We start from the raw sequence: 21,851 nt of genomic DNA, 5'->3' as shown, positions 1-21,851 counted from the left end.
CAGAAGACCCTAAGACAGCTTTGGACCACACCGATGACTCCACTACGACCCGATCTGTGAGGCCAACTCAGCCCTTCACTCACTCCCCCTCTCCTCCCTCTCCCTCCCCTCTCCCTTCCCTCAGTGCCTCGCGCCCGCCGAGGGGCGGAGGCCCCGCCTCCTGGCCCCGCCCCATCGCGCGCCGCGGGGCGGGGCCAGGCCGCGGGCTCAGCTGACTCGGGGGCGCGCTGGGGGCCGGACGGAGCGTGTGCGCGCCGGGCGCGCCCCCGACCGGAGGAGGGGCGGGGGGACGGAGGCAGCCCCGCCGCTCGTTCCCCATCCGCCTGCCGCTTCCGCCCGCCGCCGCCGCTCTTCTCGCCTCTGCCCCGGCCCCGCCGCGCCCCGCGACGCCCCTCGCTCCCTCCCATCGGGCACCTCCACCGGCTGCCGTCATCGCCAACCCCTCCCCGCCCCCCGTCTTCCTCCGAGGCGCCCCGGTTGTGGGGGTGACCCGCGCTCCGCAGCGCCCCGGGCCTGCCCGTCGCTCCGCCCCCGGGCCCGTCCGGTGACAGTCGCGACCGCCGCGGGAGGTGGCGGCGGAGGAGCAGCAGGAGGAGGCCGGAGCCGGGATGTCCGGGCAACAGCAGCAGCAACAGCCGCCGCCGCCGCCGCAGCTCCCCTTGGCGGCCGCCGTGCCCCCGCCGGCGCCGGGGATCCCCCCCTCGGCCGCCGCCAGCCCCGGCCCCGCTCCGGCCGCCGCGCTCCTGCTCCACCCGCCGCCGCCGCCGCCTCCGGCCACCGCGGCGCCGCCGCCACCCGCCACCGCCGCCGGGAGCGGCAGCGGCCCCGCGGGCGCGGGGGGCGGCGGGGCCGGCGCGGCGCTGGGCCTGCCGGTGGGCAGCGGCACCAGCGCCCCGGCGCCCTTCCCGCACGGGGACCCGGCCCTGAACGAGCAGGAGAAGGAGCTGAAGCGGCGGCTGAAGAGGCTCTACCCGGCCGTAGACGAGCAGGAGACGCCGCTGCCCCGCTCCTGGAGCCCGAAGGACAAATTCAGTTACATCGGCCTCTCGCAGAACAACCTGCGGGTGCACTACAAAGGTAAGCACGGACGGCTCGGGCTGCCGCGACACCCCCTGTCTGTGTCCCCCCGGCCCCCCCCCCCCCGATCCCTCCATCGGGCAGTGGGCACAGGAGTAACAATAACAGGAAATAACACACGCTCCTCTCCCTCTTTCTTCCCTGTTTTCCGATCCCGTAAATTGCCCCCACCCCCCCGTAGCGTGGAGAGAAGGGTCTTGTTTTCTCTTATTCCAGCTTTATTTTTCTCTCCTTTCCCCTCCCCCCGTTTCTGTCGCCGTGCGGGGAAAGGGGGGGAGACACAAGGGGCCGCCCCCGCCTCCTTATGCTTCTGGAGTGGGCATTATGTAAACTCCGAGACTTCCTCCGTGGATTCAGGTATCGCCAGAACGTTTGGGTCTGAGGCAGGAGAATAAAGGACGCTCGGCATGACGTGTCCTGTTTATGGTAATGAGCGAGAAAAAGAAGTGGCTGCCTTTTTTTTTTTTTTTTTTCCTCCCCTCTCGAGAAGAGCAAGGGTTAAATGGAGTTAAGAGCAGCAAGCGTTAAGCTATTGAACACGGAAATGACGGGAGGGGAAAGCACAGAGAAAAACACGGTTTATTTTTAAACTGCGAAAAAAATGGCTTTAAAAGTCACTGGTAACAGTCTTGCCTAACTATTGCACAGAGTGATTTGAGGGAAGGAATGACAATAGGGCTTATGTTAATAAAGGTGACTTTATAACTTTCTGCCAGACATTTCACAGTTAAAGTTACAGGTTTTCAAATAAAAGGTAGTAACCCCAGACTAGGCTTTTGTAAATAAAAAAAAAATCAGTGAAAGGCAATAGAAGAAAAACTTGTGTTGATTGTTATGAAATATCATAAAAGCTGGAAACGTAAGTGTACACTCTGACCTGAAAAAACACAGACACATCTGGTGTTCTAGGCCCGAAGTCCTGAAGTAGAAGTGTTGTGGATTCAAAACCACTTTTGGGTTGGCTGTGAAAAACTGGATCTTTTGTCAGTCTGTAATCAAATGAACGTAGTGGGAGGGGAAAAAACACCCGTGCAATTACCCTTTCTCAGAGTTTGCAGTGGTGAAATTCAAGGGAAATCTCGATAAACATGTAACTGTTTAATCGGAGAAGGAAAACGGCAACACAAACACATGGCAGGATTTGGCTGCCATGAAAAGATTAAATGTACTTTGGAACACTTTTTTTTTTTTTTTAATAGAGAAGCTTTTTTATTACATACAAAATACTCGGTTAAAAGTGCTAAGTTTGATGCACCATACAAAGATAATAAAGGAGTTTGATGACTGTAGAGCAGGTTTCTGGGAGGCACCAAGTGATTTAAGGATGTGTAATTTAATACTCAACTCTGAATTTCCTGGCTTTTGATCAGTGTTTTATGACCTTGTATTTTTAGAAGCATTTTGTATTTTCTGGTGCTTAGTAGCGGTGGGTTTTTTGTTTTTGTTTTTGTCTTCTAAGATGGTCATAGCTTTATGGCCATCAAGTCCTTCTGCTGGTTTGCTTTGTTTTGGCCAACTCCTTTTGCTTATGAGCTAGAATTTAGATGTGGAACCTCTCTGATCTGTCAGGGTTATTGCAGAAGTATATTTTTAAGCTTTCCTTGTGATGTCCCTGTTTTTCCTCACTTACCTCCTTTACCATAGTGTTAAAAAGAAAGAAATTCATTACCTCAAAGAAATTACAGGAGGCTGAGCATGTTTCTGAAGGAAATAGTGGGGGCGCTCCACCAGAAGACATAAAGCACGGTTAGAAGGTTATAACAATAAAATACTTTTACTCTAGTTCTTAAATAATGATAAGTGATGAAAGTTGAAGAGTTCCTAGGTTAACCCAGAGGACTATGAAGAGGAGAAGTGCCAGTATAACATGTCTATGCTTTACTTTTCTTAAGTGCAGGTGGGAGTGAATGCTTCTTAAGTGGCCTATCTTTTCTTCCTGGTAATTTAGTGAAGGTGGCTGTTAGGGCAACTCCATGTTTATGTTACCGGCTTGGCACCTGGAGTTGCTAACTGGGCTAAGCAATGAATAGTATCAGGGCATTCCTACCTGAGAACTGGGAGGAAAACCCACTAAAGCATTTGCTGCCTTTTCTCCTTTCTGGATCCTTCAGCCCTTCAGAATACAATTAAAGGGAAGAAAATGAGGGAAGATAGCAAGTAACAATATGCATGTTACATTGCTAATACAAGTAGCATTGTCAAATATTTTTTCTACAAATCAGTTGCAAATAGAGGTCTCAAAGCATCTTCTTGTGGAATATTGGCACTTTCAGTGCTTCTGAAGTTATCTAAGTAGTAGTGGAAGAAGGATGGATGTTTTTGTTGGAAGGAAATTTGAATCACATATTGAGCAGGGGTAAAGATCTGTTGTATTCTTGAGCAAAATACTCAAGGAAGACAGATCTGTCCAAAGAAGCCAGTATCCTAAAGCAATTCTTACTATCTTCTATTAGTGTACTATGGGTACCTTGTACACTTAAATTTTCTGCCTCTGTAGATTTCTGTCTTCAGAACTGTTTTTCTGGAGTAATCTCCTCCTGTCTGTGACTGACAGGGGGCAGAAAGCAGTAACATCAGTGCTTTTCTTTCACTTTGTATGTGCTGGGGATAGTTGACTGAAAAAAAATGGGTGGGAAGGAACAATCAGGGCAAAAGCTTTCAAAGTCATTTTTCATATAAATAGCTTCATAATTTTAATGTGCTGATGTATTGTGAGCAGTGATATTTTTGTTTCATTGGTTTGTGAGAGGAATGATGGTCCTCTCTATATAATTTCTGAAGATTCCTTTCATTTTCTTCCTTACCAGTGGACAACTTGTATGAAAACTTGAACAGCAGTAGATATCTCTTTCTACCATTACAGCTGTGTGTACGGCATTTCTGGACCTCAAGAATTTTGCAAGCATCCTAAAGAATGCTTAAAAACGAAAACTACCGGAAAACCAGGCATTGATCAAGTGGTAGAGGTTTAAAAAAAAAGGAATGTAGTCTAGGATCAGAATAGCAGCTCCTTAATTTTTGTTGGAGGTCAACAAAACCCAAGGGTCAGTGCTCTTTTTTGTTCTCTCTCAGAATCATAGTGTTACTTAAAAAAGGAAAGGAAAACTTATATGGAGAAGTGTTTGAAGGGAAGATGCATTGACTGCCCTGCTGTTTACCAGAACAAGCCAATTTCTTTCCACAGTGAGCTATTCTGTTATGCTTTTACAAATTCTAATTCTTGATTAGGAAGCTTTGTCAAAATCTGGATATGAAATACATATACAGTGGCATCAGTGATACTGTAATATACGAAAGATTATACCTAGAGTATTTTTCTTTTTCAGATGGACAGACATTTTTGTGTTGCTGCCAGTTAGCTGTGCAAGCTGATAGAAAGCTAACACTGTCCTAGTGACTGTTGTTCATGGTATATCTATGTAAGTGAGACAATGAAAAACAGTACTAGAAAAAAGAATTTGTCATTTCACTTAATTATAATATTTGCAGCTCTGAGCAGTAGGTAAGTGGTAAAGAAAGCATAAGTATATGCTACCTGTAAAGCAATTACCACATAAAATGCATAGTTAATAAAGTGAGATATCTTACAAAATATTCCTATGTATTTCTAAAATATTCAGAATAAACACATGGGTCTTGTTGAAAAACGGGGATTTCATAAATACTGTATGTAATATGAACATTCCACTACACAGACAAGTTAGCTTTCCAGCAGACAGTGATCTATGTTATGTAGTATGAGGAGACAAAAACACAGACTCAATGCAAATTGTAACCATGGAAGAAACTATGTACAGAATTAGGTAAAATCATGGAAAATCGTATAGTAACTTCACTTAAGTTAGTCATGTGACAATTGTCCAAAAAAGGCTGAGGAAGGTTGTGCAATTTTGAGTAAGCTGCCATTGTGTGAACTTTTTCTAATGTATCACAGGCCAGGAAATCTTAGCCAGACATTTATTTACACTGCAGTTGCCTTTGAACTGTCTGTAGTGCCAAACTAAAAAACAAAAATAAATTACTTTTCAGTGCAAACTATGCATTACATTTTCTATAACAAACTGAAGAGGATTCCACAGTAATAGTTCTTTGTTGTCACTCAGAGATACAAGGATGGTGTCAATTTTTCTGGCAGAAAACATGGTACATTCAGTACAGTTTGCCTGCTTTGGACACCTTAGTAGCTTTGAAATGTCTTGCTTTTTTAAACTGGGGAAAAAGTTAAAATTAGTAATTTGTGTCTTTTTTTTTTTTCTTAGAATCATAGAATCATTTAGTTTGGAAAAGAGCTCTAGGATCATTCAGTCCAACCACAAAGCCAGCATTGCTGAGTCCACCACTAAACCATGTCCCCAAGTGCCACATCTACAGGTTTTGTAAATACCTCCAGGGATGGTGACTCAACCACTTCCCTGGGCAGCCTGTTCCATTCTTGTCTCAGTGAAACTTTCCTAATGAATTCAGCAGAAGATTAGGCCTTGATTATTTTATTTTTGGCAATGTGAGCAAGTCATTGAACCACCTGTTGGAAATAACTGCAGTTCAGCTTATGTAAACTTCATTTAAGGATTTAAACTGGATAAACACGCTTACTTTTGTCTAGGTAGGCACTCCCATAGACTTCTTTTGGACTATTTGGTGCATATGCATTATACACTTACATGTAGGTTCAAACGTTATCTTTTTTGAAAGCAGAAATGGCGTCTCCAAACATGTTTTTGTCTTAATTAGCTTTTTTCCAAATAAATGGAATTTAAATTTAGATTAATTTCAATGTAATTTTGCTAAAGGACAGGTGATACTATTTTTACTAAAAATCATCAGTGTGAATGCTTAAAAAAATGAAATAAAGCATGGCTGGCTCATGGTTGTTAAACACTTCTAATGAAAGCCTGAATGAAAACAGTTCTGGTAACTGATCTTAGCTATGATCTGGTTTGCACTGTAAATGTTGAACTGTGTAGACCTGTTTTCCCTTCTTTGCCTCAATGCATCTGTTTGCAGAATTCTCTTTTTTTGATGCTGAACATTATTAATTTTTAGTGTTAAAATAAGGCAGACTTTAAAAGTGTTATTTTACATGCTCTAACTATAGCTTGTGACTATGAAAGAGGTATGTTTTGAGGAAACATAGGGCAGTATTCAGGTGATCTACTTCAGGTGTTTGGAACCTCCGATTCAGAAGTTCAGAGTTGGGTGTTGAACTCCTTTTTTTATTCATAGGCAAGGAAGTGAGGATTCAGGTTACCAAAGAATGTGGCAGCAGTTTAAAACATCAAACTAATGGGCCATTCAGTTCAGAGTCCCATTGGTGACTGGTCATAAGTGAGTGCCTGTGAAAAAATCTAAAAACATCTTGGGCATATATGGTGTATGTGTGTTTCCCCTTTCGGTTTCCAGCCATTTTAAGCTGAGGGACATCCTGAGCTCAAGGCAGTGTCTCAGTTAACTTCTTTTCTAGATGTTTGCCCAGCGTCCTCCTAAACAAACATCTATAGTATCCTTTGGTAAGAAATTTTGTAGTTCAACTACCTGTTCTGTAAAGAGCCTTTTCTTGTTTTAAAGCTGGCTGATAACTAGTGTCTCTTGATTCCTCACATAATCCAGTGTAGCTTGGTGTTACTGAAAGTCTCACCTTCTATGTTTACATGATGTAGAGATTGGAATATCTGAAAGTATTTAACTGCTAGATGATGTTGAATTTTCTGTTAGACATAATAATTGTATGTAACTACAAATAAAAGCAGCATACTCAAGTAGTAAAACAGGATTCATAGGAGGTTATATTAAAAGGACAGCAGTTCTAAATTTAGGATGTCTTCTGTTTTAATGGGATGAAAGTAGTTCTGGGCACTGACTTCCCCAAGCATGTTGCTTCACCACATGAAGTGTTTGTCGATACTGGTGAGGTATCCTGTTACTTCTGCCCCTATGTTGACCTCTTATTTGCAGTGTGACAGCTGTGTGTGGCTGTGTTGTGGACTGGATCAGGGAACTGATCTGCCGCTTAAAAAAATCTGGTAGGTTTCTTAAAGCCCGATCAGCTAATCAATCTGATTCCTGGTATGTCCTTGCAAATAGCTGCCTGGATTGGGAATGGGGTGAGAGAAGGGGAGTTTCAGGAAGAGGTGCTAAGAATACCTTAAATAGATATTGTTTCCAAACACTTAGATTGTGATTTCACAAAGCAAAGTCTGCCGGGTAATAGATGTACATTTTCAATAATATTTGGCTAGTTCCTACTACTTTAGTTTTTTCTGTGTGGAAGACTTTCCCAAATAAGGAGTGTGACTCAGACTGAAACTACACAGATTGTCAAGAGCATAGAGTAACCAAGGGAACTTCTTTTCCGTCTATTTTAAAATAAAAACCTAAGGACATTTAAAAGGAAAGTATTTTTCCTTCCTCTTACCTTCCTCTAACTAATGCATCATTTAATCAGACCTGTCTGAATTTAAGGGATATCTTAGGAGTTTAATGTTCTGCCCTTTTAGCTGAAGGATTTCTGCATACTTATAAATAATAATCTAATTTATACTGGCTAAATAGTGAGCTACCAGCACTCGAAAACCAAGCAAACCCATGGAAGCTCTAAGATTATGTACTTAATTATTGTCTTGGTTGTCGCAGCCTGAGGAAATAGCTTAGAAGTAGTGAACAATAAAACATGTATACTGTCTTGTGTGTGGAGGAGTAAATGACTGGTTTTTCCTCGTGTGAGACTTCAGAAATCAACATACACAAGGTATGCAATAAGCTTAAAATTGTAAAACCTGTGAGGTGACTGAAGGATTTTTATACAAAATATTTAATAATACTAATAACACATTGAAGTGGACATTGGATTTGCACCCAGAAAAGTAATAGTTGGCCTATTGCCCTAAGTTAGTAGCACACTGGGCTGAACTATTTACATCAGAAAAACTTTGTAGGTTAAACCTAATCTCAGTGAGTGAAGAATTCGTGGTGTGCTAATAAAGTTTTGATTGCAGGTGCAGCCATGGTGAGAGTTCTCCCTGGCTGAACATATGCCATTTGTTAGGAGCTGGTTGGTTCTGGCTCTGCAGGCTGATAAGCGTTGACCGTTTTGTGAGCATTTACACTGGAGAGTGCTGTACTTAGAGGGTCTGTACAGGTTAGTGCCTGACCTCTGTGCTTGGAGGTTCAGTACTGCAGGCCAGCTGGGCCTGATCTTTCTGGCTGCCTATGCTGTCATTCTGCAGTTTCTTCTTTGCTGTGTGACCTGACTTGCTGCACCTCAGACACAATTAGTCTGAGCCTAAACAGTAGTAATTCAGTGTTAATGCCACTGGAAGGAGCATGTTTGGTTGTAGGGGTTTTTGCATATGCAGATCAGTTGCTGTGCAGGTGCAGTAGGCCTCCTTGTCTGGACTGGAGATGACAGCTGGAGTGCAGCGGCACAAGTGATTTGTACAGCACACTCAGAACAGGCAGCTCTTTTCATTGTGCCGCAGATCCACATGGAGAAGTAGGCATGGGATCTGTCTGAAATATTCTTATGGCAATGAGGGTCTGTTGCTGGTTGCCATCTTTCTGAATTACCTTATCTCTTGCCAGAATCCAAAATACTTTCCAACTTGCTTTTTAAAACCATTTAAACGATGCCCTGTGTGATCTTCACCTGGGAGACACTGAGCTTGCTTGAATAGGTTGTTGCTATAACAAGTCATACAGTCAAAAGCCTTCTTCGAAGTTGCCTTTGGAACAAAGGTCTTTGAAGAGGGTGGCACAGTCAGAAGAGGTAGTCGTAGTGGAGTGCAAGTGGCTCTCCAGCCTAAAGGCTGAAAATCCTGAGAGTAGACAAGAGCTGGCATTGGGCATTCTTCTTGTGGCAGAGCTAATACGTTGTGAGCCTTGACAGAAAAGGGAGTAGGAGCTGTATGAGCTCAGCTGTAGGCTTTAACACTTCATGCTTTTCTGAAATAACATTCAGAATGTGGAAATCAACGACGATTAGTATGTTCTGTGTAATGACTGATGTTTATTCTGAAGGACATTAGAATTAAAATATCTTAAATAACTTGTAGAGTCAGAAGCACTAACTATTAGATTAAACTCTCATGTCATGTTCCAGTCTATAAAAATGAGTAAGCCCTGTGCATTTGCGAAATCATACCATTCTTTCAAACCCAGGGGGGCTTTTGTCCAGTATGTTATTTACAGTGGTGAAACTTTTCTCTGATTTCCTTTCAAATAATTGTTGGACCTTTTAGAATACTATATCCAGAACTTCTCATAGCATGCTTAGTTGCAATACAGGTGGTTACAATGAAAATTTAATGTTGGAAAAAAATATTCTAGCATCAAAATCAGGCTGATTTTGATATCGTGTATTTTTTGCTCATTACATAAGCCCTTTGTTTTGAGTAGTGGCATGCATACCTTTGAGTCACCTTCTGCAATTATATACATTTTTGTTGAGTTTTGAATGCCGTTTTTTTCAGGTCATGGAAAAACTCCAAAAGATGCTGCTTCTGTTCGAGCTACACATCCTATACCTGCGGCCTGTGGCATATACTATTTTGAAGTTAAAATTGTCAGTAAGGGAAGAGATGGGTAAGCATTGAGTATATTATTAACTATTGCTTGAAATACTGTCTCGCACCATCTTTCTTTCAGTGAACAGATGCCTTTGGTATCAAAACATATTTTCATGTTTTACCACTTTATATAGCTTGATTCCTTATTCTTGAGAAGTTGCAATCTTATATTTGGTTGTTTTAAGAGAGTGGTATTTATGGCCGTATTTATTGTCCACAAATCAGTGTACACAATAAATACCATAACATCATCTCATTTTTAATTTGAAGAAAAGTTAGGGTTTGAATAATCATAGTTTGACCCTGTCCTTACCTTTAAAGATGTTGTGGTTTTAGCTGTATGGATTTACAGACTTCCATATAATTTTTAGGAAGATTTTAGGGTGTGCTGCAGACCAACTTACCTCCTTCAGTGTGGTCTTTTCATGGATGTCATATCAATTTTGAAACAGAAAGTTATTCTTAAGGGTATATGTTGAACAGTAATAAGAATAAAGGGAAATGGTCTGAATAGGTGTCTGGGAATTTGTCACCCTATGGAAAGAAGAGGAGTTGATGAGTAAGAAGCTGATGCTTCCTGAAATCCATCTAACTATGAATCTATTGAAGCACAAGGGATACCATACTTTTAAGTCTACGGGGGCAGATAGAATCTCACCTGGGAAGGTCTTGAAGTGCTAATAAAATCCTTGCTAAACCACCTTAATTCATCTTTCACTGCTTTTGGCAGAATGTCTGCTTTAATCTCAAGACACTGATTGTGTTGGCTGTGTGGAACTACCAAAGCAGTAGGTCTTTCCAATCTGCTATAGTATGCTGTCTGGTTCTACTTCAAGGTTCTAGTCAGGACTGATTGTCCCTGTTTTGAGTACTGTACAAGCATGTTGCAGATGCTTATGTCTTGTTGTGAAAATAGATATTGAGAGAAAAGAAAGATTTGGTAGCTCTTTGGATGAAATTCAGTACCTTTGTCTTTTCTTTGTCTTGCTGCAGTTTGTTTCTTTCATTTTCCCAGTGTTCCACAAGCCTTCTGTAAGTCATAAGCAGTATTTAAACTTTTTTGTTTTGCTTACAGTACTGTATAGAGGTATGTTGAAAAGAATAGCCTATCACTGCTGCTGCTTTGTAGGGGCATTTATGAGTTTGTTGTTATTTCTGTTCCCTAAAGTTATCTGTGGTAGATTTCTTTGCTATGAAAAACTTACTTCCATAGCTACTTTTGTCACACTTTGAAGACCTAATTATTTTTAAATTGAAATTATAGACATTAGTGTTTCAGGTAGTATTTTGCTATTGATTTTAGAAACGCCTTTTGTGTTGGGTTGTTTTTTTTTTTTAATTTTAGGAACATTTTACAAAAATAACCCTGGTGCTGGCAGTTAAGGAGAAGTTCTTACTGTGATTTGCTAGTGATGTTCATCTCTTCTTGAAATAGGTTTCTGCCTGCTTAGTTTGGAAGCTGCCTTTTTTGAAGCAGTGGATTTCAAAAAATGTCTGTGTGTGTGTATATCATTTTACATAGCTTCTCTAACACTTTACCTTAGATATTTTTGTCCAATTTCTAATTGAGTAGACTAATCAGGGGAATCCTACAAAACAGGAAAACACCTTTGAGTAATTTTTTTCAAGGTTTTGTTGTTTAAAAGGTTATTTGTGAGATGTACATAGCTAAGACTTGTGAAGTTACCTGCTGAGATTGCTTAAAAAATGGAGGGTACGTTTTACAGTTAATGATAATACATACTGCCTTGTCCTTGCTTCATCCTTATGACCTTTTTAGTGTCACTTTATGAAACATTACCTGCATAGTGAGCTGAGATGTTAATTTTTTTCATTGTATAAGATAGTATGGATGCTGGGAAATACTGTGCACAGAACCAAAGCCAAATCTAGCTAGGCTGATAAAGAGCAGGAGTCAACATGTAGAACCTCACTGGGTGTGTGTATCTCTAGACCTTCTTTCCAGATCCAAGAGGTCTTTGATGAGATGCAGGATGAATGTCTTACAGTTCAGTGTTATGCTGCATTCAAACTAATACATTTTCTGTAATAAGTAATCTGGGGAATTTATTGCAGAGAAATAGAAGTAGGACTAGAGAAACCAGTTTATGTCTGATAGGGTTTATTAGTTGTTTTTCACTGCCTGTTGTGCTTCACCTTGCTTGCCTCAGGTACATATTTCCTCCTCCCTCTGCCCTTTATGTGGCATCTGGTAATGGGAACAGAGTTCAGGAAGACCATATCTGTAGAAGACCAGCATGTAACTAATAGGTCAATTAGCTAAAATGCCTTACTGTTGCAAAATCATCTGTTCTCAAGGTCTGAGACTAACTGTGGAAGCACTACAGCTGTATCCCATAGTAGCGTTTAAAATAAATCCTAGGCTAGCTGGGACAACCCAGATATCTATCTGCAAGCTGAAGTACAGCTTCCAACTTTCATAAATGTCAGTTGATACTTTAGTGGTGTTTATTTGGAGTTCCCTTTGGTAATAGCCTTTACTACTTATATTTATTTTTCTTAATAAACTCAGCTAAAAGTATTTAGTCCATGTACTACTATATAATATGAATAAGTCTAACAGCATTCTTGCTTGTGTCCTCTACTTAGCATGACTTGCCCTAAATCATCAAAAACCTTTACTAAAAACCTACTCCAGATTTATTTTTTGTGCTACTGTAGCACTTGATGGTGCTGCTCCTGGATCTTACATATCTCAGAGTTGCAGAGCAATCACAAAAATTCTTCTTTTCTAAAGAAGCACAGCACTTAGGGCATGGATATGGCATGGCTTCCAGTATGGCTTGTTGTGGCAGTCTGTGAGCAAGAACAGCACTGGTTTTGTCACGCTAATGACCTAGATCATTAAATTCTTTAATGTATTTCGGGGAGGTAACTGTCTTGAAGGTGCATAACATGTTAATTTTGAAAGTTCATGACCAGCTTTTTAGGGCGTTATGAACACAGTGAAGAGAGTGTGAAAACAATTTTAGTAGGAATTAAGAACCCGGTATGGAGGTTGGTGCTGCAGAGCAGATGAAGAGTGAAGTTACTTTTTGATACCTCAGTGTGGTGTGATAGGATCAGGCAGCAGCTGATGGTAACAGATGAGAAAAAGAGAAGTGAGCATTAAGGTCAATAAAAGTAATAAGGTTGAAATAGCATTCAAACAGAAACTGTCTTGGTGTTTGTACAGTGTTTGGCACAAGAAGTCCTAAGTTCTACTACAGCTGTATTACACGTATGTGAAATAATTATTTTTAAATCCTTGTTAAAAGTGCTAACAAATTGTCATGTTGTTTCTTAAATATTTTCTGTTGGTCTTTATTTCTTCAATTTTCTTTATTTCATGTTGTCTTTTGTAGTCTAAGAGCCTCTATTTATTTGTATTCTCCTTTTAAACTCTTTTGCTTTGTTTTGTTTGGTGTCACATGGAACATTGTGGACAGTGATGTGAGTGGAGATGGTAACAGGAGATGAGTAATGGGTGTAAGTATGGGGAACAGTACCAAGGTGTTGATTAGAAAGTATGATAGGAAGGAGAATATTAACTGCAGTAGATTATATCTGCATCTCTGTTGAAATGTCCAGTTAATTTAAAAATAAATAAACACATAAATGTTTCAAAAATTCTGGCATAGATGAGGCTTCTGAGAGATTTAGTTTTAAATTAAACCATTTTAACCTTTTACTGCAGCCCTCATTTGTAATTGATCAATCAGAGAACCAGAAGTAACATATGTAGTTTTTATTCTGTAATTTCTTAATACAATACTCAAGGGAGTGAGGTATGCACAGTGTTGCCTTTTGCATAGAACTCTAGTTTCATCTAAATTTCTAGAATAGGATCTTAATTAAAGCAAACTACATTGGCAGTCTAGGAATGGGAATGAACAAGGGTGTGCTAAGTCCTGTGAACCTATTCTTGTGATCTGGAGATGTAAGCCTTAGTCTCTAAATCTGTATAATACTGTACTGTTCCCTCACTTTCCAAGAAAATTGAATAGCCATTTTCTTAGCTAGGTAGGTATATCCAAATGAGACTTTTTCCTGTCTTTCTCTCAGATCTTGGTTTCAGTTTTATCATGCTGCTTTTTATTGAGTTCACTTGTACTAGTCTTTTACATATTTTGGTCATCTGTCTTATGTAAAGCAGTAATGCATCTGCCTTACAGACTCCCAGTTAATATTTTATTTTAACTACCAGTTAGCATTTCCCTCTTTTACACAACTAAAGATACTTGCGTGATTCCATCATAGTTCATGTAAACAGAAGTCCAGAAACTTTCTGCTGTTGCTGCTGGTGTCCTTCTTTAATGGTGGAGTCTCATCTATAACCTCTCTCAGTTGAGAATCTGTGAGCTTTGTTGTAAGCTTAGGTCGCACTGTTTGGCATTTCATACTGACCACGAGCATACTCTGGTTCTGCTTTCCAAGGGGCAGTCTCAAGGGGTATCCACTGGCCTACCTGGCTTTCAGAAGCAAACTACCTTATATTATTTTATGTTATAAACAGCTTATGTGTGTATGACTTACTGAGCAATCATCCATTTCTACATGAATTGTAGAAATTCATGTCTTAGGTTTGTTGGTTTTGTAATTAACATCTTAATTTCCAGTCGGAGTAGTGTTTCTGTAGTGTTTGCAATTCTTAGTGTAAACTGTAGTTTGAAGACTGTAGTGATTTCACTACAAGATGAAGCAGTCTCTGAACACTCATTAAGTTCATGTCCCTTTTCCCAATTTGTGACTGTCAGCTTCATGGTAAACTTGATTGGGTAACCTGTACTGTAAAAGTTGACCTCAAGAATGATTTAGTTTTCATCCAGATTCATTCCCCAGCATGGCTGTTTGTATCACTTCATAAGTAGCTATGGCAGCAAAAGAGAGTGGCAGAAACAAGTATCTGGGCCCAGGAGGATGGGAATGCTACTTTGGTCGTGGCACTAGCTTATGCCCACTTAATTTTAGTTTAAATACAGCTTTTTGGCTTTTTAAGTCTTTCACCAGAAGAGACTTGTTGTCCGTTTCTTTTCCAAGGAAAATGAACTTGTAGAGAAAATGCTTTTATCCTCAATGTCTTGAATTTCTGTTCATTCTTATTCATTGATTTGTAAATACAATCACTGAGAATGGGCAAATGATAGTAATGCCACTTACTTCTAAACAGTCTTCAGTGCTTTGAGAACAGCTGAGGAAGATGTATGTTTAAAATGCAAAATCATAGAATCATAGAATGGGTGCTATGGGTTAAAGATCATCTCCTTCCAATCCCCCTGCCATGAGACACCTTCCACTGGACCAGGTTGCTCAAAAACCCACCGAACCTGTCCTTGAACATCCACACTTTCTTTTAAAGGAAGAATGAAACCAAGAATTGGAAGTGGTAAGCCATATAGAAGAAACAATGAAAGCTAAGTTTAGAAAGGCTGTGTTCTCCGAGCAGATAGCACGCTTCTGCAAGCATGGTTGTTTAGTCTGTGGTGTGGTGGTACTGATGCAGATCTTCACGGGCATGCTTTATAGTGCATGTGCAAGTTCTGCTGAATGTTCTGCACCAAAATGTTAGTACAGCAACTCGTGCAAGTAATCAGTGTGTTTTTGGTAAAACGGTTGTGGTGTGTCTGGTTTTTAACATTGGATGTACAAGCGTGGCATCTGTTGCTTTGGCAGTATCTTGTAGTATGTGTTGTGTGTATGCTGAAGTGGGTGGAGAAGTAAGAGGAAAAACTATCCAGAACAAAAATACCATGAGAATTAAGTCTGAGTTTTCATGACACCTATACCTATGGTTTGCCCGAGATGTTTTGGCATGTATTAGTGATGTTTGTGAAATATAAGTGCTTGGTTGTCTTCTAGAGCATGTATGCATAGCTCTTTAGACAGAATCCGTACTTTTTCTTGGCAAATTGTTTCTGTTACAGTAAGTTGGCCTTTTCTTTAGCATCCGGTATATCCATTTTCTTGTTCACAACAGAAGCATAAACCAATAAACGAAATATAAAACATAGTCAGTTGCTGGTTTGTTTGTATTTGTTTTGTACACTGATAATGTAATATGAAAAGTTCATGCAATCTCAAGACCTATTTTTATGGCTTTGATATGTCCTCAGCAGTTATTTGTTACTAGAACAGCCTTTTGTTAAAAGAGTGTGCAAACTTCACTCAGTCTCTATTTACATACAAGTAGGTCTTGCTGCATTATTAGCAGTGTACTTGTGTATAGAATAGAATCTGGTAACATCTGAAATATCTTTCTTTCATTAGTGTCTTAATTTGAATTTTAGCAACTGCAAGAAGAGATTGGGTCGTGAATCAGCAAGTGTATCTTTTCTTAAACTGTAGCAGTAATTATTTTTTTATCTGACTGTATGAGACCAGACATTTGACAAAAATGAACAGCAACTAAATGTGTAAGAGGATTATTTGAGGTTTGTGTTTAACTGATGAGAAATATTGGAACTGTAGCAAGAGTTTTATTTCTTTATTGGTGTTTGCTAGAAATTAAGATTTCTAATTTAAAAAGACAACAGAATATATTTAATGTCTTGGTCCCTGCTTCTTGTAAAGTCTTTTATGTTATTTCTTTCTTTTGAAGTTCATTCACATAGTGTATAGATGATAACTTTAGTGTAGCCCATGTTTACATTATATTATTTTCTGACAGTATGGTCCCCAAAAAGGCTTTACTGCTAGGGAGAAGTACCACAGGATGAAATGGCGCAACCTCAGAAAGTGAGAGGGTTGTCAATAAATGAGGATCCTTCTAGGAACGTTATAGGAATCATAAGCAAAACATTAGAGGAGTAACAGTTTTGAGCACCATGCAAGATGACTGCCTGATTTATTTTTGGTTTTCCCTCTCTATGAAGAACTGCATCAATCTGAAACCTGGGTTTATCATGTTCAAAATACTGTTTCCTTGGAAATTTTCCTTAAAATTAAACTTGTTTTCAGTTTGAAATGAAAGACTCAAACTGTCCATGGCATATTTTGAAACATTTAAATAGAGAAAAAATTAACATCTCATTTTTTGTTGTGATTTTACAGACAATAAGGATCTTATATTGGCATATTTCTACAAAATTTTAATGCAGAGTAACTATATTAAAGATGAAATGTGGAAACCTTTTTAGTGTGCTGTGTTTCTGACCTTATAGAGTCAGTGAAGACAGTTTAGAAATCTATAAGAGAACATTATTCAAGCCTTTTATGTCTTTGCAAGTCACTTGAGAATGCCCTATAGAAGATCACTGAGTCTTATTGTTACAGACACTGCCGTTTTTTCTAGTTATACTCTTCTCTGAGATACAAACTTGATGGTAAAACAAACTGCACACTGTTGTATACCCAACATTTTTTTTCCAGAGTGTTAATTCTACTTTTCTTAATGGTTAATGCATTCAAAACAGTAGGTTTTTTTCTATTTTTCAGTTGTCCTGTTTATGGATGTAGACATCTTTTAGTGCTTGGGCTTAGGTTCCTTGCAGATATCTTGATAACTTAGGTTTTAACACTGTATGATTAAAGTTGCTTTCTTTAAATGTATAGCATGTAGGGGGTAAGATACCATGTTGATTACTTCAATTACTTCTTCAACACCAAAAGAGTTTATTTTTTAAAGCATCATGTAGCAGTTCCCCAGGTCTTCAGTTGAATATATAGGCGTAATGAAAGTCAGAAGGAATTTGACTCTTTGCATATAGCAGGTTACTAATGAAATCTTGGTAGTAGGGAGGCTTTTATGGTTTTTTCATTATGTAAATTTATGCTCAGTTATTTTACTTGTGTTTATAAATACAACATGGAATATTTTTTTTTTAACTAGAGAAGTGGTTATTTAATACTTAAATTTATCTTTAGCCATTGGTAAGCTTTCTGAGGTAGCTGTGATTTGGTATAGTGTTTGAGATTCTGTATTCCTCTTTATGGAATGGGCAAGATATGATATAATTAACTTGAGTTCTGATTATCTTTCATATCGAAAGATCTTCCTTATCTTCAACACAGTGGCTGAAAATTCTACTGGAACAGTTATAAATAAAAATCAGAGTTGTGTATCTTTTATATGAACTACTGAGTTTTTTAATATCTCTTTTATCTTTTAGCAGTCTGCAGTTCTATACTATCTCTTACTGCTATTTTTTCCTTCTATTTGGCTCTATTTTCTTTTACTTCTCACATTTAGTCTATTCCAAGTAGAAACTTTAGGCTTCAGCAAAAATGTGAGTTTTCGACTAGACTCTGTGACTAGAAAGATACTTGAGGTGGAAATACTTATTGTGACCTTGCTCCTTCTTATGCATCTCCCAGCAGAGAAGCCTAGGCTTTTCAGTATGCGTTAGAAGAAAAATAATAGGTACCATAGAGGCTGTATTTTTTGACATTTTCTCTTCTACTTTGTGGCAAAAAACTAAATCTTTAGCAAATTTTAAACTCTGTAGTTTTGTAGTATTCTAAAATTTCTGTGTTACTTTTTGTGAAATGTAATCTAGAAGATGTGCCAAGATACTAAAATGGTAATCTATATCTTATTTGAACTGGAACAAAAATAAATATGATTTGAAATGAAAAATCAAGACTCTCTAAGATGCACTTGCTTTCTTGGTCCTTAATACCAATTTGGCTGCACTTTAAATTGGTTTCCAGCTATAGTCTCTTATTTCAGTCTCTCATGGGTTGATTTCATGTGTTCCATGAGTGGTTGTTTGTAATTTTTGGAGCTCCTATAAGACTTGAGCACTTTAATGAGTTGATGAGTATCAACCAGTGGGACTGAAATTGCTCAGAGAGAGGGGCTACTTAATAAAATGGGTCCCAGGCCACTTAGTTTGCTTTGCCAGGGAAAATGATCTTCCCACTGCAGCAGCCAGGGATGTTTGTGGGTGGGGAACTGAGGTGGAGGTACAGGCCTCATGTGCTGAGGGAAGCAGTAAGGGAAGTGGCATGAGAACCACTATTATTCACCCTCACTGGTCTCCCAAACCACTCTGTGTCACGTCCGTTTTTGGAAGGTGCTGCAGGATGGACTGAGTGTGCTGCTTCCAGGTGTTGACACCTCCGTTTCCGAAGGACAACTCTTATGGCCTGACACAGTCTAAGTGGACCTGTTCTTTCTGTCTGTAGCAAGCTCTTGGACCAACGCTATTTATGTGACAGGACAGCAAGAAATGTATCGTGACCTGACTGGGAACATTCTGGGCCTGCATTGCACTTGGGCTGCTTGTTATTCTGCCCTGCATTTTTATCATAGACCAAGGGAGGAAAACTTTAATGCATAGCTCTGCCACCATTATTGTCCTGATTCTGAGATGCGTGAAAGGTGAACCTTAAGCAGCAAATGGGAGGACAATTTATGTAATTCCTCCCACTGAAGCAATGACTCTGGACCTCTCCTGTGTCTTCAAAAAACAAACAAAAAGATCTTTTTAAGCTTGTGAAGGTTATAGGTGTGAGGAAGAGGAAAGAAAGTTAGTGGTTTGGCATACGTGCAACTCCTGTTGCTAAATTTTAGAGCATTTAAAGCCCATCTGTCATGGTACTGTTTTCCCCCTTCATTTATAGTGTACTAATCTAGTTGAACATGAGGTTAGCTATCCATCAACTATAACAAATAATAAATTAAGTTAATTAACAAGTCTTTAATTTCACTCACTTCCAAACTAAAAATTGTAGGTATTCCTTTTGCCTTGTGAAACATGTCTATAGTAAATGTATTAATTATTTGACATGTTTTAATCTAACTTAATACTGAGTTTCTAGTATTAGCAATTGTCCTTGATGAAATGGTGTTAACAATGCAGGTAGATGTAAGTGAATCCCAGAGAAAAATATATACTGTTGAATTCATCTTCTTACTGAGATGATGTCAGTGCCTAGTGCCTTCTGGTCATTGCCTGTGGGTGAAGAATCCTTGTTCCCAGCTGTATTAAATACAGTGAGTCTGTGTTTACAACTGTTGCTGAATTAAAAAGGAGGGTTGGAAGTTAGGATATCTAAGGGAGAGAAAAAACAGGTGGTACCAAAATGTTGTCTAGTTAATGATGTTCTATTTAGCATTTTACATTTTTGTGTAACCTTAATCTTGTTTCTGTAAGACTACTGAAACAAAAATTTGATTGAGATGAAGGATGTTTTAATATGACTTGTGCTGAAAGGCATTTTGCAGTTCAGGGAGTTCTTTTAAGTTATCTGAAGTTATTTTTAAAAATAAATGTCCTTTCTTTAATAAGGTCACCTGAACAGGAGAGTGTGCAACAAGAGATTTTCAGTCTTTGCATGAGTATCCTTCATGCATTGAACTCCAGACTATAGTTATAACAATTCTGCTTTTATTATTTAAGACAAAATCAAGGATTTTCCACTTGTTGCTTTCCTTTATAATTGTTTTGTTGAATCTGCTGCTGCAGTGGAACCTCAGTAATATAATTAGCAATGCAGCAAAGACTAATCCTTTTGTTTGTTGCCCTTTGCCTCAGCTCTTCAGTATCTCTAAATGTAATATCTGCTATATATGGTTCTGAGGTTCCATTTCATGATGATGTATTGGAGGGAGAGGAAGATGGTACTATACATTAGAAATTACCAGAGTAGGGCATTTTTATCAAACATAGAAGCAGGTGAGGGAATTTTTGAAGTGGTCCATAGAAAAAGCAGAAGGCCTAGTACACAATTAAGCATATTGCTTCTGAAATTTCCTGCTCAATTTCCATTCTATGTGAAATGTATTTAAAATAGCTGATTAACCTGTATTTCTAAGTGAAATAGTTGCTTAAAAATTGCATTTTATGCGATGGGAATACAGAAGTCATGTTTGTTGACTTAAACAATTCTCAAATTGCCATGGGTGAATATTTTGTTTTCTTACAGTTTATTATTTCATGACAAATTTATGTCACTAATGTGAACTAGTGTCAAAATGCTTTGAATGTTTTGATAACTAGGGCATGTGAGGTGATTTTCAGATGCTTTCTTTAGTTGATCTGGGGGGGCTAGTTTATTGTGGGCAATGAGGGAATAGTGAAAGCCTAGCTTTTCATTTTGCTGTTTCTCTTTTTGTATTCCTGTTGTCTTGGTCATGACATTAGTTTTGCTTAAGGAACAAGCAAATTTGATTTTGCTAACTTCTGATAGTGTTATTGGAGGGGGAGGAAATTCTTCATTTCAGCTTTTCAGTATTTGCTACTAAATTGTTAACAATTGTACTGAACACTAACTTCATTAAAACCATCTTTTGTAAAGCTAACTTTTGGACTTTATTGGCCTAGCAATGACTTGTTTAGACTTCAGATTACTGGGTAGCGTAGTAGAAATATTTTCCCCTCTTTGGTTTGCCATCAGTTTGCCAACAGCTAAGTAACATTGCCAGTAAATTTCTAAAGATAGAATTCTGCTCTGCAATGCAGACCTTTAATGTTTTAGTGTGATCTTTTCATCAGTGCTGGGCAAGGATGCATTTTGCTGCTGAAATAATGCACAGTTTTGCATGTATTTTATAAAATTACTCCTTCCAGATTGTCTGCAAAACATCATTTAGGTATGTTGAAGATGATGAAATTGGTATGTGTATTGCTTTACCCCTACTTTCAAAATAAGGCATGGCCTTTGTCTTTCTTTGTTGGTGTTTTAAGTATTATGGCTAATACCAGTATTCTCCATGGATAACCCAGGATGCTGAAAAGAGAAGAAAGTTGTGCTTACCTCCTGCATAGACAGAATCTGTCTGTATTAAACCATATATGCTAGAATTACTTTTCAACTCCCGTGCTGTTATGCCACTATTAAATGACCTCTCAGCAGCTTAACTGGTGTATGATTAGTCAGCACAGTGTTTCTGGGCAATGTCTCACGTACATATGTATTTTTGTAAGAGGCAGATACATTTCTTTTGTTCTTTCATTTTTAGTTACATGGGAATTGGGCTTTCGGCACAGGGTGTGAACATGAACAGACTACCAGGTATGTTCCAGTTACATTGGTTAACTGTGTTTTTTAAAAATATACTTCACCTTGATGGGAAGGTTTTGGTAAGCAACAGAGTGTAGCATGACATCTCTGTGTTGTATCTGTTATTGGAGTTATGTAACATTTGCAACTAGAAAGTTTAACTTTTACTGTACATTTGCTCCTGTACTACTTCCCTGCTCTTGGTGTTATTTATAACATTATGCAGATACTTTTTAGCAAACAAATACATTTAAAATTTTTTGTCAT

General features: G+C 39.1%; 1 protein-coding gene across 3 annotated transcripts in view; it reads left to right on the top strand.

Annotated features, from left to right (window-relative positions):
• Nucleotides 1-236: 236 nt before the first annotated feature.
• RANBP9 (RAN binding protein 9) overlaps nucleotides 237-21,851 on the top strand; it is a 40,820-nt gene continuing 19,205 nt past the window's right edge. Inside the window, exons 1-3 of one of the 3 annotated variants that reach the window (XM_051799181.1) lie at nucleotides 237-1,077; nucleotides 9,543-9,654; nucleotides 21,544-21,596. In XM_051799181.1, coding sequence (XP_051655141.1) covers nucleotides 609-1,077; nucleotides 9,543-9,654; nucleotides 21,544-21,596 — 634 coding nt within the window. In that variant the 5' untranslated portion in view covers nucleotides 237-608. The remainder of the gene's footprint in view (nucleotides 1,078-9,542; nucleotides 9,655-21,543; nucleotides 21,597-21,851) is intronic. The other 2 variants (XM_051799180.1, XM_051799179.1) reach the window with 2 other exon arrangements.

The sequence above is a fragment of the Manacus candei genome, unplaced genomic scaffold (assembly GCF_025592945.1).
Source record: "Manacus candei isolate 608988 ecotype Guabito, Panama unplaced genomic scaffold, ASM2559294v1 h1tg000049l, whole genome shotgun sequence".
Taxonomy (NCBI): domain Eukaryota; kingdom Metazoa; phylum Chordata; class Aves; order Passeriformes; family Pipridae; genus Manacus; species Manacus candei.
This window is presented reverse-complemented; position numbering and strand designations above follow the sequence as displayed.